Source organism: Diprion similis, chromosome 14 (genome assembly GCF_021155765.1).
Source record: "Diprion similis isolate iyDipSimi1 chromosome 14, iyDipSimi1.1, whole genome shotgun sequence".
NCBI lineage: Eukaryota > Metazoa > Arthropoda > Insecta > Hymenoptera > Diprionidae > Diprion > Diprion similis.
This window is the reverse complement of record NC_060118.1, coordinates 5,893,919-5,910,021: the sequence shown is the minus strand read 5'-3', so window position 1 is coordinate 5,910,021 and position 16,103 is coordinate 5,893,919. Positions and strand designations below refer to the sequence as shown.

General features: G+C 34.4%; 2 protein-coding genes across 3 annotated transcripts; one reads left to right on the top strand and one right to left on the bottom strand.

Moving 5' to 3' along the window:
• Window positions 1-1,477: 1,477 nt before the first annotated feature.
• On the top strand, window positions 1,478-11,785 carry LOC124414700 (endoribonuclease Dicer). Of its 2 annotated transcripts, none has more exons than XM_046895724.1 (27): window positions 1,478-1,558; window positions 2,037-2,198; window positions 2,609-2,786; window positions 3,290-3,529; window positions 3,612-3,906; window positions 4,014-4,090; window positions 4,256-4,359; window positions 5,408-5,492; window positions 5,585-5,715; window positions 5,911-6,151; window positions 6,217-6,468; window positions 6,544-6,813; window positions 6,912-7,085; window positions 7,147-7,351; window positions 7,442-7,760; window positions 7,839-8,209; window positions 8,346-8,494; window positions 8,569-8,682; window positions 8,769-9,068; window positions 9,303-9,518; window positions 9,757-9,957; window positions 10,117-10,198; window positions 10,391-10,611; window positions 11,003-11,174; window positions 11,267-11,342; window positions 11,421-11,576; window positions 11,652-11,785. In XM_046895724.1, exons 2-27 carry the CDS (start codon window positions 2,041-2,043, stop codon window positions 11,659-11,661), a joined length of 4,797 nt encoding a protein of 1,598 aa, XP_046751680.1. In that variant the 5' UTR covers window positions 1,478-1,558; window positions 2,037-2,040; the 3' UTR covers window positions 11,662-11,785. The 2 variants fall into 2 exon arrangements, with proteins under 2 accessions (XP_046751680.1, XP_046751678.1); XM_046895722.1 differs by having other exon boundaries at window positions 5,354-5,492.
• A 1,707-nt stretch (window positions 11,786-13,492) lies between these two features.
• Window positions 13,493-15,960, bottom strand: LOC124414879 (microfibrillar-associated protein 1). Its single transcript, XM_046896000.1, has 4 exons — window positions 15,756-15,960; window positions 14,927-15,606; window positions 14,525-14,694; window positions 13,493-14,153 (listed from the first exon to the last, which is right to left on the bottom strand). Exons 1-4 carry the CDS (start codon window positions 15,847-15,849, stop codon window positions 13,718-13,720), a joined length of 1,380 nt encoding a protein of 459 aa, XP_046751956.1. The 5' UTR covers window positions 15,850-15,960; the 3' UTR covers window positions 13,493-13,717.
• Between the last annotated feature and the right edge of the window lie 143 nt (window positions 15,961-16,103).

The window sequence follows — 16,103 nt, the reverse complement described above, 5'->3', positions numbered from 1 at the left end:
ATATTCTTTTTTCATCATCATTATCATTATCATCATCGTCATCGTCACCGTTATCATATTCTATCGTGTAATTATTCGTGGATCGAGATTAGCGGGAATAAAGTGTCACTCTGTTCCCGCAAAAGAGGGAAAAAAGTTAAGCGGGAAAAATATGCCATTTTTGTCCTGCTTTTCCGATCAAAAAAGTTAACTTTATGCTTGAGTCGGGTATAAATAATATTTTCAAGTCCCAATTAAATAAAGTTATTTTTTCCATTTATTAAATATATCGCTAAAAAATTTTAAATTTAGGATTGAAATGTTTGTTCAAAGAGTAGAATTTTTAATAAAATTTTTAATCAAAAAATCATCCAAAAGAAAAATTTTACCAACACATATTTTGTGGAGAGTTCGATACTTTTGCTTTTACGCCGTCTACTTGAGCCACTGTACCTCCAGACTCCATACGACAACGTATCGTGGCAAGCTTTTAGGTTATATGAGTACATTTTCATTTCATTGCTCAGCAGTTGACATTGATGCATTTGCAAGCATTTAAGATACTTCTATCAACTAATCTAGTAATTATAACTACTTCTCTATTCTGCTACTTCCCTTTCATATACTTCATTTCATTTATAATGGCCAAGTTCAGATTAAGCCCTTATTGCTTACTAGCGCCATTTTGGTGACTTATTGAACCGCAATTTGCTGCTTCTTGGCGGACGCTTTTCCGATTGAAAACCCCATCGACGTATAGTATAGATTGCGCGATCCCAACATAAAAGCCTTCGAAAAGTGTCCACTAGAGTTAGACAAAGAGGGCACGAGGTGGAGTTCAATTGCTGTCTTTTTCTAGGAAATTTATTGGCTGTGTCGATTGCTGCGTAGAGCGCGCCAGGGACGTAATAGATACAAGATCCCCCCGATGCCCCAGAATTATAACAATCATCAATGGCCAAGAAACAATTTGAGATCCGTTAATCAAAGTTCTCTAACATTTTCGAGTAAAAAAAAAAAAAAAACAGATATACCAATATTTTTAAATTGTAATTTATGGAGATTTTTATTTTATCCCAAATAATTCTCAATGTTCACAAAGAAGATTGAGTTTCTATACAAATTTGAAGTTTTAAAATTTTGAAACTCACAATAATTAATATGTTGCATAAAGAAAAAATGCCGTCAATTTCGGTCACGGGTCACAAAATTATTGATCGAGGATCCTGCATCTATCAATATCCTCACCCGATTCCACGTCACTTATTTGGGTCCCTATGAATTTGTTAGACGGAGATTGACCTCCACCGGTCGCTATCTCTTTCTACCAGCCGGTCAAATTCTACCGGCCTAAGCACAGTCCATACTATACGTCCATGGAAAACCTTAATCTCTACACGCCATACACTATGTTTAGGGCACTTTGGTATACGTCAAAGCTAGCCGGCTTTAGAAATTTTTTGAGCACTGCGCGATCCAGAAATACTTAGTATAGACTACCGGCGAGTTGTCAGTCCATCGTGAAGAAGCAGTACCTGGGACTCCCCGTGTTTTATTCTCCGATAGCACTTCCCAAATCGTAAGGAAACGTTTTCCGAAAATTAAATTGTGTAACTGTTCTCGGTAATATGCCCTGTAGTTGACAAATTCCTCTCATAGAAGTGATGAATTTGTTTTTGTATCTATTTATGGTTTCACTAGTCGTTTTGCAACACTAAAATCTAACCTAACCTGTAAAGTAGATTGGACTATCTTTTTTTAAAAATCATTCAGCCCTCTTGGTTATCCGTCTCAACAGAACAAAAGGAAACTGAGGTTTTAACAATAATTTCAAATCTAATATTACCGAACTCATAATCAATAACTAATCTAACGGTTTATAACAGTAGTTACTCCTTTCGAAGATAAGTAACATGAAAAATAAAAAGTCTGATGTTTTCAGCAGATTTTGTTAGTTAATTTTCTATCAATCCCACCCATGAATTCACGTTTCAGACTGATAACAACATTGGTATTATTAAACTAGTATTTAATCTTGAATATTTATTTTTCCTCAGCATCATGGTACGGCCAGTCGAAGACTTTGCGGCCAGGCCATATCAAATCGATCTGTATGAGAGAGCCGTCCAGTACAACAGTATCATATACCTGCCAACAGGGGCGGGAAAGACATACATTGCTGTCATGGTCATAAAAAAATTAAGCGGCGATGTGATCAAGTAATCATTTTTTCAATGTGTTATATGTCTCCGATTCCTCTAACCAGTTCTTATTCTAGATTAGCCAGTCCTGGTTAGACCTCGTTTTCAATAATACAAAGCTATATCTAATTCAGAAATACTATTCAAATTATGACATGTACTTTTGTAGTTTAAATTTTCTATTTTAATTCTACTCGTCACTGCATTATGGTACATATGTTAGTTTATAAGTCCAAATCTGTGTACAAATCTTTGATGATTCACAGAGTTTAGCATGACTGTTTAGTAATGAAATGAATCCTTAAATATTTTATAATACAATTAACTTATATTTTATGTGTTCTTTTTACTTATTTACGGATTCACTTAATTTATTTTCTAGGGATCAAGCATGCTAATAATTCGATGATTGTTTACTTTTTTTTCAGGTCTTACAGAGATGGAGGTAAAAGAACAATTTTTGCAGTTAATACTATTGCTTTGGCCGATCAGCAACTAAGATACTTACAAAGACATACCCACTTAAATTGTAGCAGTTACACAGGTGAAATGCAGGTTGATTTTTGGACCAGAGATAAATGGTTACAAGAATTGGAGGATTATCAGGTATTAATCAATATAAATATTATCAATATTTCTTTAAACTCGATAATGCAACTAGTATAAATAAAGTATTTCACTTGTCATCAATTGATTCTAAAACTTTTGTGATAATTCGCAATGAATATCTCAATAATTAGAAAATTTAAGTTGTAAGCAGCATTCAGATATTTTCTATCATTTTCTCCATTATTTGCAGCACATGGAAAACACAATAAAGTTCAAATCTATGCACAATAAATCTCCAACTTTTTTTTCTTCAAAAAATTCATTGCTTAAGAACACTTGATCACTGTTTTGCCATCTGCAATGGTTTTGAGAGTGATCTCAGTATGTTACTCAAAGGTGTTTTCTATGTGAACTTCCTTAACGCAAGGACCCTGCAATTGATTAAAAAAGTTATCTCAATCGAATTCAAGATGATTTTATATACTTATTAACATGTCGGTATCTAAAATTACTATATTGATACTGACATCGAAATATATTTACTTGTAACCGATTTCCAGGTCCTCGTTATGACTTCTCAAATATTCCTTGATATATTGAATCATGGCTATATATCATTGAGCCAATTAAATCTGATGATTTTCGATGAGTGTCACAGAGCTGTGAATGACCATCCGATGCGTTTGATAATGCAACGTTTTCAGGATTGCCCAAAGGATGAACAACCAAGAGTCTTGGGCCTAACGGCGACTCTTCTGAATGGCAATATCAAAGTCACAAAGCTTGACGAGGCAATAACTGTACGTAATCAGAATTAGTTACATAAACCTACTATTTCTGGTTTTATTTTATCCTTCATGTTTTATAAGTGTATTTTTAAAGGATTTGGAAACTACGTTTCATGGAAAAATTATCGCTGTTGAATCATTGGTTGGCGTTAAAGGCTATGCTACAAATCCTGTAGAATCTATAGTCAAGTTCAGTCCACCGTTAAGGCTGATGGCACTAGAATCGACAATGGCACTACTAATACAAGCAAGGGAGATCCTAAAAGTAGTAGAAATAAATAGTGATTTTGAGATGGTTAATAAAAGTGACAATGTTTTCAAACCTACGAGCAAATCGAATAAATTTCAAAATGTTTTGAGTGATCTTGAAGAACACTTAAAATTGATGGGTAAAAATTCTTGTAGTTTTTAATTCTATCTTTCACATCTATTGTTCTATTCTAAGCCCTTACATCCTGATCACACTCAATAATGCACATCGAATTTTATATTTTAGGTATATATGGCGGAAGCAAAGCAGCACTCTTACATACCATACAACTTGAATACATTAAAAAATCTATTAATAATCAGGTATGCATCAGTTGTCCAATTGTTGAGTAGTGATATTATGTATCTGTGAGAATACTGCTATGCGTATTGGTAATTAAATGTAATTATTATTGATAGTGAATTGTTTTAAAAAACTAAGAGGCAACGAGTTTTCCTGAATTTATAACTCAAGAATATTAATTTCAGCAAACTGTTTTAGTAATTGATTACCTGATAACAGTTTTGACCAGTGTAAGGAAAATACTTGAGGATGAAATGGATGGTTACGAATCAAATGAGCAGATAATGAAGTGGGTGACAAAGTAATTTGCAAGGCGAGGGCCTGATGTCAGTTTGAAATTTTGTTTACATTTTTGCAAAATATCATGCTTAACTAACAGTATTAAGTGTGAAAATACGAATGAAAATTTTGAAGACATTCAAAAGTTTACCGACTAGTCTATAAATAAGTAAACGGTTGAAAAGTTGGCGAATTTTTGGTATTCAGGTGTCGATAATCCATTATTCAATGAGAATCGGGTTTGCTTTGTTCAAATGTATATACATCCAGCTTCATTTACGTATTTTATTTTTTTGTTCATCTTGGTTGGAGACATATTTTGCATTCCTTACGACATCTCTACACAGGCTCAACCTATTTACTTCAAATTTGGAGACAGTATTCTTAGCCAGTGTACTGTTTTTGCCACGATCCCATTTTTCTTTAATTATATTTTTTTTTATTGTTACTTAAATTAAAAAGATGGTAATTTTTTTGATCCAAAATCAAATTTCGACTGCAAACGATCGCTATTTTATTGAAAAAAAAAAGAATCGAATCTTGGCAAAGAAGATAAACTATCAAAGAATACTGTCTCTAAATTTAAAGTAAATCATTTGAACCGTTTTTTATAAATTGTGGGCACCGCAAAACATGTCACTCAGTGTAATGGTTGACCTGATTATCCACACAATGATTTCTATTAATCGATTTGCATAACGCAAAGTGTAAACGAAGCACAGGCTATATTTGTTTGAAGAGAATACACCCTGATTGAATTGAATTATTGGTTGTGAAGTTATAAATTGCCAAAATTTACCCATTTTTTCAGCTGTCTACTCGTACGTACCCCATTAATTCTAGAGTTTAAATTGTTAATCCAATACTTCGATTTGCAAGAAAAATAGGTAAAATTGATTAATGAAAGTTTGACATTAAGCTCTCGTCTTAGAACCCTATATCGTACTTTTGACAATAATATTCACAACTCTAATTATTCATCACTACCTTTTCGACTATTATAGATTTTCATCTGATCAAGTTCTGAAACTGTTCAAAGTTTTCCTAGATTTCAATAGGCAGAAATTGGATTCGCAAAGATTTTGTTGCCTTGTTTTTGTCCAACGACGATTCTCAGCCAAAGTGTTGTACCATGTACTGAAGGTAAATATGCTGATTCGTTTTCTATTTTACACAGCAATCAGTTATTGTGTTGGGTAGCACAGCTTTAACTTGTTCCACAATGTTCGTTTCAGAGATTGCACAATACAAATGAGGATTATAAATTTTTACTTGCCGAATTTATGGTCGGGTTTTCAACTAATCCTTACAACAGCGCCAGAGAATCTCTCTGTCAGAGGAAATGGAATAAAGAGGTTTTACACAAGTAAGTCAAATAATTAAGTCCAGTATGATTATCCAATATTAGCATGATCGAGTTCAACTTACTTGTTACAGTGTAAATTTATGCAAAGTTCCTGTTGTAATCAAATGAATCGAACACCAAACTCTTCTGAACAAAAATAATTTAACACTTGTGAAAGTAAATGAAATATTGAAACAAAATGTAATAATTTTCAAGATTTAAAAATGGTCAAGCGAACTGCATCATAGCGACAGACGTTATAGAGGAAGGAGTCGATGTTCCAGACTGTACTTTGGTTGTTCGATACAATTTGCCAATGGACATTAGATCGTATATCCAAAGTAAAGGGCGAGCACGTCATGCAACGAGTAAATATGTGATGTTAGTTCCCAGCAATGATGGTCAATTTGGACCAAAATATGCAAACTTCAAATTAATTGAACAGAAGTTGGAACAGGTATGTATAAACTTTATTTATGCAAATTATAATTGGTGTGATAATATCTCAATTTACATTGTCAGTTTCTAGTTGGTAAATCGCAATTCCGTACCGAACCAACTGCCGAAACATTGGACCAAGATTTATACACTACTGAAATCGAACCTTATGCCGTCACAAATACTAATAACGAAATTAGCGTTGTCACTGGAACAAGTGCAATAAATTTGGTGAATCGTTATTGCTCTACATTGGGAAATTCACACTTCGTTTCTCTAACTCCAACGTGGAAATTAAGGAAACTGTCTTCAGATACTGCTGATCCAAAATTCCAGGTATTTTATGGTATACATAATAGATTAATATCTTATAACCAATACTTTTACTAATTAGTCTGTATGACTCTGCAGGTCAGCTTACAAATGCCGATATTATCCCCCTTGAAAAGAGTTATTCTCGGAGATCCTATGCCGAATATAAAGCTCGCCAAACGCTCGGCTGCCTTGAATTGCTGTAAAGAATTGCACCAAATCGGTGAATTAACAGACAACTTGTTGCCTGTGACAGTTGATCTGATTTTAGAGGACGTTGACTACCTGTTTCCGCTATGGATAGACGAAGAAAAAACAGCGCTATCACAACCAGGAACGGAGGCCAGGAAACGGCTACATGAACTCATAGTATGTAAAAATGTCAAAACACTGCAAAAGTTTTATCATTGAATACAGCGACGGAAAGAAATTTACTTGTACGCTTGACTTAAAAAATTTATTTACAGTATCCCGAATGTCTCTACTCAGCTTTTCCCATGCCTGACCAGGACCTGTACCTTCACATATTGAATATCAAACCAATTTACAGTGTGCCTCAGGATAACCGGCGCTTAGTATTTTACAATCTTTTATCAGACCGCGCTGGATATGCTATTTTATCAACAAAGAGAATGCCAAAGGTATGTACAAATCTAATCTGTAAAAAAGACAAGGTTCTAAGGAAAAAAATTTCCATCACAGCTGTCAGCGTTTTCGATATTTCTCAATGTTGGGGAGGTGAATGTCGACGTCGAAGTGAATCACGCCAAACTGCAATTGACTACCGAAGAAATAGGAAAGCTGAGATGTTTTCACACAATGATTTTTACAGAAATAATGCCAATTATAAAGCCCTTCATGGTGTTCGACAAAGATAACTTAGACAACAGTTTCTTGATTGTACCAGGTAATACGATTTTTAGTTATCTCTGATTAGAACACGCGTCTCAAAAATTAATCACTTCTCTGATGTATGCTTGGGCTTTACTTTTCTTAGTTGACCATAAATGGGAGATAAACTGGGAAACTGTTGTGTCGCATGACAGAATAGACCCCATAAAGCCGGAGAAACCAATCTGTGTGAGAAATGTGGATTATGAACTTGCTTTAGTTAGGCCAAGCTATAGATCAGCAAATGTATACATAGTTACCCAAATTTGTGAGGACAGATTTGCCGAGTCGAGTTTTCCCACACCTGACTATTACTCATATGTGCACTACTTTAAAAGCAAGCACGATCTTGTAATTGAAGAAGGGCGACAGCCTCTGCTTGAAGTTAAAGCCATTTCGACAAAACTAAATTGTATCAGACCACGGTGAGTCATTATTGTACTCGGATAAAATCGTTATCTTGAATTCTAAGTTGAACACATTTGGATCCTTACTTCCCAAAGGGGGTCCAGTGCTGGATTAAGTAAACGAAAGCGAGCTGATTTGTCTGAGGATTTCGAAGAACATTTGGTACCAGAGTTGTGCGTCAGGTTCGAGTTCCCTTCTTTGTATTGGCTCAAGGCGACCACCCTGCCGTCCATTATTCATAGGATTTCGCAATTATTGGTTGCTGACCAATTAAGAGTAACCATTCAAGCCGATACCAAGTTGGGATTGCCCGAATTGGCTGCTAAGCAAAAATGGAAGGATTTCAGAGTCTCGGAGGACATAGTAAACAACGAAGTTAACGAACCTTCACCTGACGCATACTCTGATGATTTGCTGCCCGAAACTGTGCAATCAAGGCCTGAATTAACGGGACCTGAATTTGATGGTAAGAATGATTCTTGCGATGATTTGAGTAAGCAGAAAATCAATGAACACAGGTTTTATATTAGAAGAATCACTTGAATCCTCATCCAGTTGTATTATATATGTATTTTATAATTTTTTTTTTTTTTTTCTACTAGTGTTGGATTCGGAGTCGAAACTGTATTCATGGACCAAGAGCCAAGAGCCCCAAGATATCGAGCGAAATATTGACAACATTCAGTTAATCGACATAGATTACTACGAACGTTTCATGTCATCTTCGTCTCAAGAAGATAGCGATATTCTGGTAAAGATATGGGATAAAGTACCATTTCACTGATTGTATCACATAATTATTATATGAATTGTATCTGTTTTTAGAGAAACAACATCAAGGCTCGAAATCATATGAGTAAACCAAACGTAGAAGTGCCAAAAATAAAATTGCTCTTCCAAACTACACAAAATGGTCCTGATCAAGTTTCTATAATGGAAGTGAGTGTTCGCATTCAAAAAGTTTCATACATATAAATGTATTATTGATACAGAAGCCTGATGAAAGTTTTCTATCAATTTTACAGGCATTGACTGCAAAAATGTCGCACGACGTGATAAATTTGGAAATTCTCGAAACGCTTGGAGATTCATTCCTAAAATTTTTTACATCATTGTTTTTGACGGACACGTTTCCCAATTTTCCCGAGGGTCATCTCACTTCGATTAAAGGAAAAATAATTGGTAATCGTAATCTTTATTACGCTGGCTTCTGTAAAAAATTACCTGGCATGATCAAGGTTGAGGAATTTACACCTACGAGTAATTTTATTGTGCCGGCTTATTCGGTACAGAGAAAGTTGCAGGGGATACTGTTGCGTGCAGAGGTATGCAAATTATTTGTAAATATTCATTCGGAATTTGCTTCAATGTGCTTTATCATCATACTCATTTATTTAAAGTGCACTACTGTATTTTAAAATTGTTCTCACATACTATGTGGCGAAAATTTAGAGAGAAGTAGAGGTTTTGATCGTACAATTAGAGAAACAATTATAAATCATAATATCAAAATTCGTTGAATTAAATTGATTACCATTCTGTTTAAAATTTTTGCTAAGGTATCGCCAAACATTTTATACAACTTGAAGATATCGAAAGAAGAACAATTGTCTGGGTATCTAAGTAGTAACACTATACAGGAGATTCAAGAAAAAGTTTGTGGATGGGAAGGTGGAGACGCTCAATCTGGGTTAGAACATTTTTTGTGCGTGCAAACCGTGTCTGATAAGACAGTCGCGGATTGCGTGGAGGCTCTTATCGGAGTATATTTGCAGGTAAGAGTTTCCAACTTTTCCTCCATCTCGCATAAAAGCATAACATCTCGATAAAAATATTGAAAAATTTTATAAGATTAGTTTTGAAATCATGGTAGGTTGATAAGATTAGTATTGAGTTATGAAATATTAAAAAATTGTCAACTGTACAACTTATGCATACAATTTAATACTTGAGTTTGCGTAACTTAGCTAAAAATGATTCAAGACATGCGAGCTTTAAAAGTTTAATTTACAGAGCACGGGCATTGAAGGTGCTGCAAAACTTCTGCAGTGGTTCCAAATTATACCACGCGAAATTCCTATCAATATCGTATTAGTTGAGAAGCCCAAAAACCCACTTATAGGCGATGGAAACCCCAATATTCACATGACATGGGCAAGCACACTTGAAGAAAGAATAGGATACAAGTTTCAAAATCGAGGCTTTCTATTGCAGGTGATGAATTGACTGTGATATTTATTTCTTAATCTTAATAATTACAGAAAAAATTTCTCGTAAATATTGAATTCTGTTCGATTTATTACAATTTGTTATAAACCTTTTATATCACAATCCAATTCGTCACACAATCTCAAATCCGTATCATTTTTACAGGCCTTTAGCCATTCCTCTTACTCACCCAATGTTATAACAGCCTCTTATGAGAGGCTGGAATTTTTGGGAGATGCAATATTAGGTGAGAAAAATAATGTTCTATCACGCGGTAGTTTCATTGATTAAACAATATTTTAAACTACCATTACTAACTAATTAAAGTCGTACTGATTTATTGAGTTGTTATTATGTCTCTCGTTAATAAATAAGATCACATTATAAATCTTTTTTTTGTCAATGGTGTGATACTGAATTTTTTTCATTTCATTTTTAGACTTCCTCATCACTGCGTATATCTTCGAAAATTTTGACAATCTGTCACCTGGGCAACTTACAGATCTCAGATCAGCACTGGTTAATAACATCACTTTCGCTTGCCTGGCGGTTCGATACGGATTACACACATATCTCTTGGCATATTCTCCACTGCTTATTGATATGGTCGACAGATTTGTCGCATTTCAAGAACAAAGAGAGCATGCAATAGATGATGAGGTATTCATCGTAAATTACTTGGAAATTGTTCCCTTTTACATGCTTGCGTTATCGGATTCCCAAATTAATAAATTTTCCGAAGAACTGGCAATTATTTTTATTTATTTTTTTTTCAATCTATTCCTATAATACCAAATTTTCAGTTGATAACAATGAAAAGCTGGCAGTAAAAATGTTTCATTTTTGATCATTTTTTACTGTGTGATGCTATTGATATTTCTAAATCAAGGTATAGTATAACTTGGTTAGTATTAATAGTAAGTTGGATTATAAATTGTTATTCAAAGATCAAACTTTTCACGAAAACCTAATATATGTAAACACTAGTTCATTTTATGGCGGATTTTCTTTATAATGTCGTTTAATATTTTACGCGTGTATATTTTTACAGCTATTGTACGTTTTATTGGAAGAAACTAGACACAGTATGGCCGAATTTGTTAGCGTACCCAAAGTTTTGGGTGATATTTTTGAGGCATTGGCTGGAGCCATTTACCTAGACAGTGGTAAATCGTTGACGAAAGTTTGGGAAATATTTTATGCCTTCATGCACCACGAAATTGGTGCGTGAAAAAATTGCTGCTTCAATTTGAAACAAGTTATTTTACTAACACAAAGTAGCATTGATTACCATTGAAATAAAATTTCTCTACAGATATATTCAGTAAAAATGTTCCAAAGCAACCTGTTCGAATGTTATACGAGACTCAAGGTGCTCACCCGAAATTTTTGTGAGTACGATTTGATTAATATTATGTGTTCACCTGCATTGAATCTTTTAATTTAACTCAAATTAATGCTCTTCTCAGCCCTGCAACTCTCCTTGATAATAAGGATACGATTATGGTGCCACTTGAGGTAACGCTTTGTGGTAATAAAAAGAAAATGATTTATGGATTTGGAAGTAATACAAAAGAAGCTAAATGTGCAGCTGCCAAACAAGCTTTGAAAGAGCTAAGACGCAGGTAATGCATAGTGACGCGGAACAACATGCCTTATTTGAAGTAATTTTCAACCCCTTTTTATTTGTATTTATTCAGGAATATGTAGTGTGCATGTAGATTGCTTATCCGCATGCTTCCCAAGTAACATTTGATGCATGAATGTATAAGAGACGAAAGAAAAGAAGCATAAGATTGAAGAGAAAGCATAACAGAAAAAAGAAATTATGTCCCAAAAGATGTAGGACCAAGTGTGTCTATGCAACGGCATTATGGTATTTATGATGAATCGAAATATCCGTATAATTTAAAAGTTTCATTAATCATAAATACGTAGACACCTACAAAGTGGAACATATTAAATAATCGTAGATAGAAATCAAATAATGTTAATTACAGATTTTATACTTTTGTTTGTAACTTCTAAAAAGAACAGTCATACTAATTCAGATTTATTAAAAATGACTAGGTAATTAAAGAATCAATCGCATTAAATAATAACGCAAAGCATGACCTATTAAATTGTGCAATTTTTCCTGTATCATGTATAGAATTTTTTTTCTTACACCTAGTAGGTATTGTGTGAGGAAGATCGAACTTTATTCGAACTTTCGTCATTTGTATTCAGTTCGGCGATTCCCGCTTGAATTTATCGTTATATTTAGTGAACCACTAAGTTTGATTATTTTTTCTTCAAAACCTGTAACAGTGCAAGCCGTTACAACGTTACTATGCGACAATGTTTAACATTTGTTTCTTTAGTATACTACAGATATGCGTACTACTGAAAATTTCAATTTTACCTATTAGATTTATTTAACGGTAATAATGATCGTTTTACATACGGAAAGTAGTCAATGAACTTCATATATTCAAATTCAAAAATAGATTTATTTAAAAACTTTCAATTAATTGTTTGAATTTATTTCTAAACAGCTTTATGCCTGAAAAAACTAAGTAAATAAATGTGTTTTCAAAATTATGCATTTAGATCAATAAGACAGATGTTTTTTTAGTTTCAACTATGGTTTCAAGAAAAATTGTCATAAATTGTTATTGTCAATCTGCTGTCGACATGAAATTTTCAAATTATTCGAACAATAACTCTCCAAATCGGAAAAATTCCAGCATTTCTCTTGGCTTGTTGAATCTTTGTGTAATATCAATTGTATATCAATAACTTTCAATTAATTGTTTGAATTTATTTCTAAACAGCTTTATGCCTGAAAAAACTAAGTAAATAAATGTGTTTTCAAAATTATGCATTTAGATCAATAAGACAGATTTTTTTTTAGTTTCAACTATGGTTTCAAGAAAAATTGTCATAAATTGTTATTGTCAATCTGCTGTCGACATGAAATTTTCAAATTATTCGAACAATAACTCTCCAAATCGGAAAAATTCCAGCATTTCTCTTGGCTTGTTGAATCTTTGTGTAATATCAATTGAAACTTCTGTGCAGCAAAAAGCTTTTTTATTTTTTTCAACTATACAGTTGAAGTTATCTAAAAAAATTTAAACTAAAAATAATACATGTTCAAGATATTAATCGTATACGTGAAGATGCTATCATTATTGATTAAAGCTATTAGATATCTATTCGTTCTGTTAGCCTAACGCAGGTGTTAATTTCCTACGATTACATTGTAGGCATTCCTGTACTGAATTACGTCTATACTCAGAGCCACGATCGACTTTTGTATGTACACATGCAGACTAGTTATTAGTGACCAATGTATCATTAGTAAGGTTTACGCCAACCTAATTTGAAGTCACAAATTTATTAGCTCGTAATTTTTGAGGTGAAAGTTATTTTGGGGGTAATTTTTACTTCAAAAGAAAAATGCCATTATATGTATTCTATGCCTTTTTACCACAACTTACCTTTCACCCAGAATTATGATGTATAACTGGGGCTTTAAATATGAACCAGAAATATGTTATTGTCAAATTTTTATATTGAATGAATTGAGGAGTAAAATTGATATCAGTTATACAAAAATAACCCGAGTTATGAATAAGTCATTTCTTCCTTTCTGTAATGGGTTCCTCAATTTCAGACTCAAACGAAGTTGTCTGCAACAGGTAAAGTGAGACTGAACATTTGCACATGTTCCTCGTCTCATTTCCCAAAATTTTCAAGACACAATTCATCCTGTACGACATCAATTTTCATTCTCTCGTTTTTTTAGCGATGGTTTATCAAAAACTTGCTTCATTCCAGCAGCTTGATTATTGTGGAATTTCAAGTTTTGAGCAGTCTCAGAAATCCATGGTGAATCAAACTGCGTCGTGTCTTGATCTACCAAATGTGTGTACTTGGTTCTTCCGCTACGCCCAAAGTTTTTCACTTGCATTACTTTCGGCAATATAGTTTTGTCAAAATGATCTTCCAACGTTGCACCAGAGAAATCTCGTTTGAAAATTGTATCATCTTTGTCCAAATAGAATGCACCGCGATGATAATACTTCTGCAAAAACTTGTACTTTCCTTTTGCTGCTTTGTTTGTTACCAATTTTGGGTTCAGGCGCAGTTCCTGACGACGCTCTTCTTCTGTCATATTGCGAAGTCGCTCTATCTCCAACCGTTCCTTTTCCAATCTGTTGGATAGAAAAATAAAGAGTTGAGCTGAATTACATGATGCATTTTTAGAAAAAAAATCCCAACTTTGGAACTGTCGGAAATTCATTAAACTGTAATGAAGTGAGACATGCTTGTATTTCGCAAAATCAACTTCTTTAAAGTCATCTGACCATTGCAAAATAGTACTTCTTTATGAATGTTTTGTCACGTTAATGTTACTGAATTCAACCTTATTGCTAGTTGGACTTTTTGGAAACCCAGACGTTTCTGTGTTCCTTTTGCTAGAAATTTTTTAGCAATATAGCCTTTTCAATTTATTTTTACACGTATTCTTATAGAAATCTGTAAAAGAACGATTTGAGTGCAAAATATTCTTGAGTTTACGTACTGTTCTCGTTCCTCTCTGTCTCGTTTTACTCTCTTCAACTCGCGTAGCTTCCATGCCTCATATTCAACTTCGTCGTTCTCATCTTCGGTGCAAACATCGTTAATGTTTCCTTCCTGATCTACCATAGTCTTGCCAGTTTGGGTTTCTTTTCGTATAGCATCTTCTACCATCTAAAAATAATCAAAATCAACATCAGCCGAAAGATTAACAATTTTCAAAGTATGTAGTCTAGTCAAACTCAATTGTTTAATATTTCTACTGGGACGAAAATTTAGTGAGTGAAACTTATAGTTGGTGAGCATGAAACGAACAGAACATACAAAGTTTATCGTTCCTTTATAAGAAGTGAAAACATATTTATAAAGGATTCAAGATTGAATATCAATTTTCAAAAGGATTTACCCGCAATGTCTGCCTCTTTCTTTCCTCTGCCATTTTCTTGGCATCTATTTCAGCCTGCTTTTGTTTCATAGCTTCCTTCTCTTTCTCCATAACAGTAATCCTATCTTTTTTCCTGACGAAAACAGGTTTTAATCTAGGCCCAGTTTCTTCCTCAGAATCGGTATATTCTTCGTACTCTGAGCTGTCTTCGGAGCTGTTGCTTCGGAGCTTCTCCTCATCTTCTTCGTGAAACAACTCCTGGTCAGCTTCTTTTTTGGATAAAACTCGCTGCTTCAACGCGTCTCGACGTCTTTCAATTTCAGAATCGGACAAATCTTCATCCTCCGAGGAATCTGAGCTCTCCAATTTTATCCTTTCGCGCGTTCGCTCAGGCTCAGTTTCCAATACCTCAGGTTCGTGGATGTGCCGATGCCTTTCAACACGAATTTCTGTATCGACCTCCTTGTGCTTCTCGACTCTAGTTAAACGCCGCAGCCTAGGATCATCCTCGTCCCTCAGCTTACCATGTGACTGAACAGGGATATCAGTTACAGTCTCCGATTCCTCGAGAGGTTTGAGTGTTCGTTTATCCATGAAATCTTCATCCTCGGACTCTTCATCCGAACTCGCCATTGGCGCATAATCGGGACGTTTACCAGACACATAACGATGGACCTTAACCTTTTTCATCGACAATTCGCCTGAAAATGTTGAACGAAAATTGAATGCATATCTTCAATTGTACAAAACATTATAGTTGAAAATTGCATAATAATGTGAGCTTTGAAACGTATACAAGTTATAGGGAGTACAGTAAACAGGTCTCCCACATAATAGATAATTAGCTCACCTTTGTCATTTTTAACTGGCACTGCACCCGCGGTACTCTGTATGCCCATAGGTGCTGGTGCCAATGAGTTATTAGTCACAAAATAATCCATCATTGTATGAAAATTCTTTATTCAACCGGTCATTGAAAAAGGTTGTCGTATGATCACAATTCACAGCAGCTCACGGCGTGTAAGTCAGTAGCGTGGACTCAACTTCAACAACAAAACGCCATTTTACCAGTCTGTCATCTAGGTCAGCTGTTTGGTTGGTAACCTGTGACATCCGGACCTCATTGGTTCGTTTTAATGTTGGCAGCACTTGTAGAGCTTTCTGTCTCTTTCTTGGTGAGCTCTGTTTTACTTCTAGG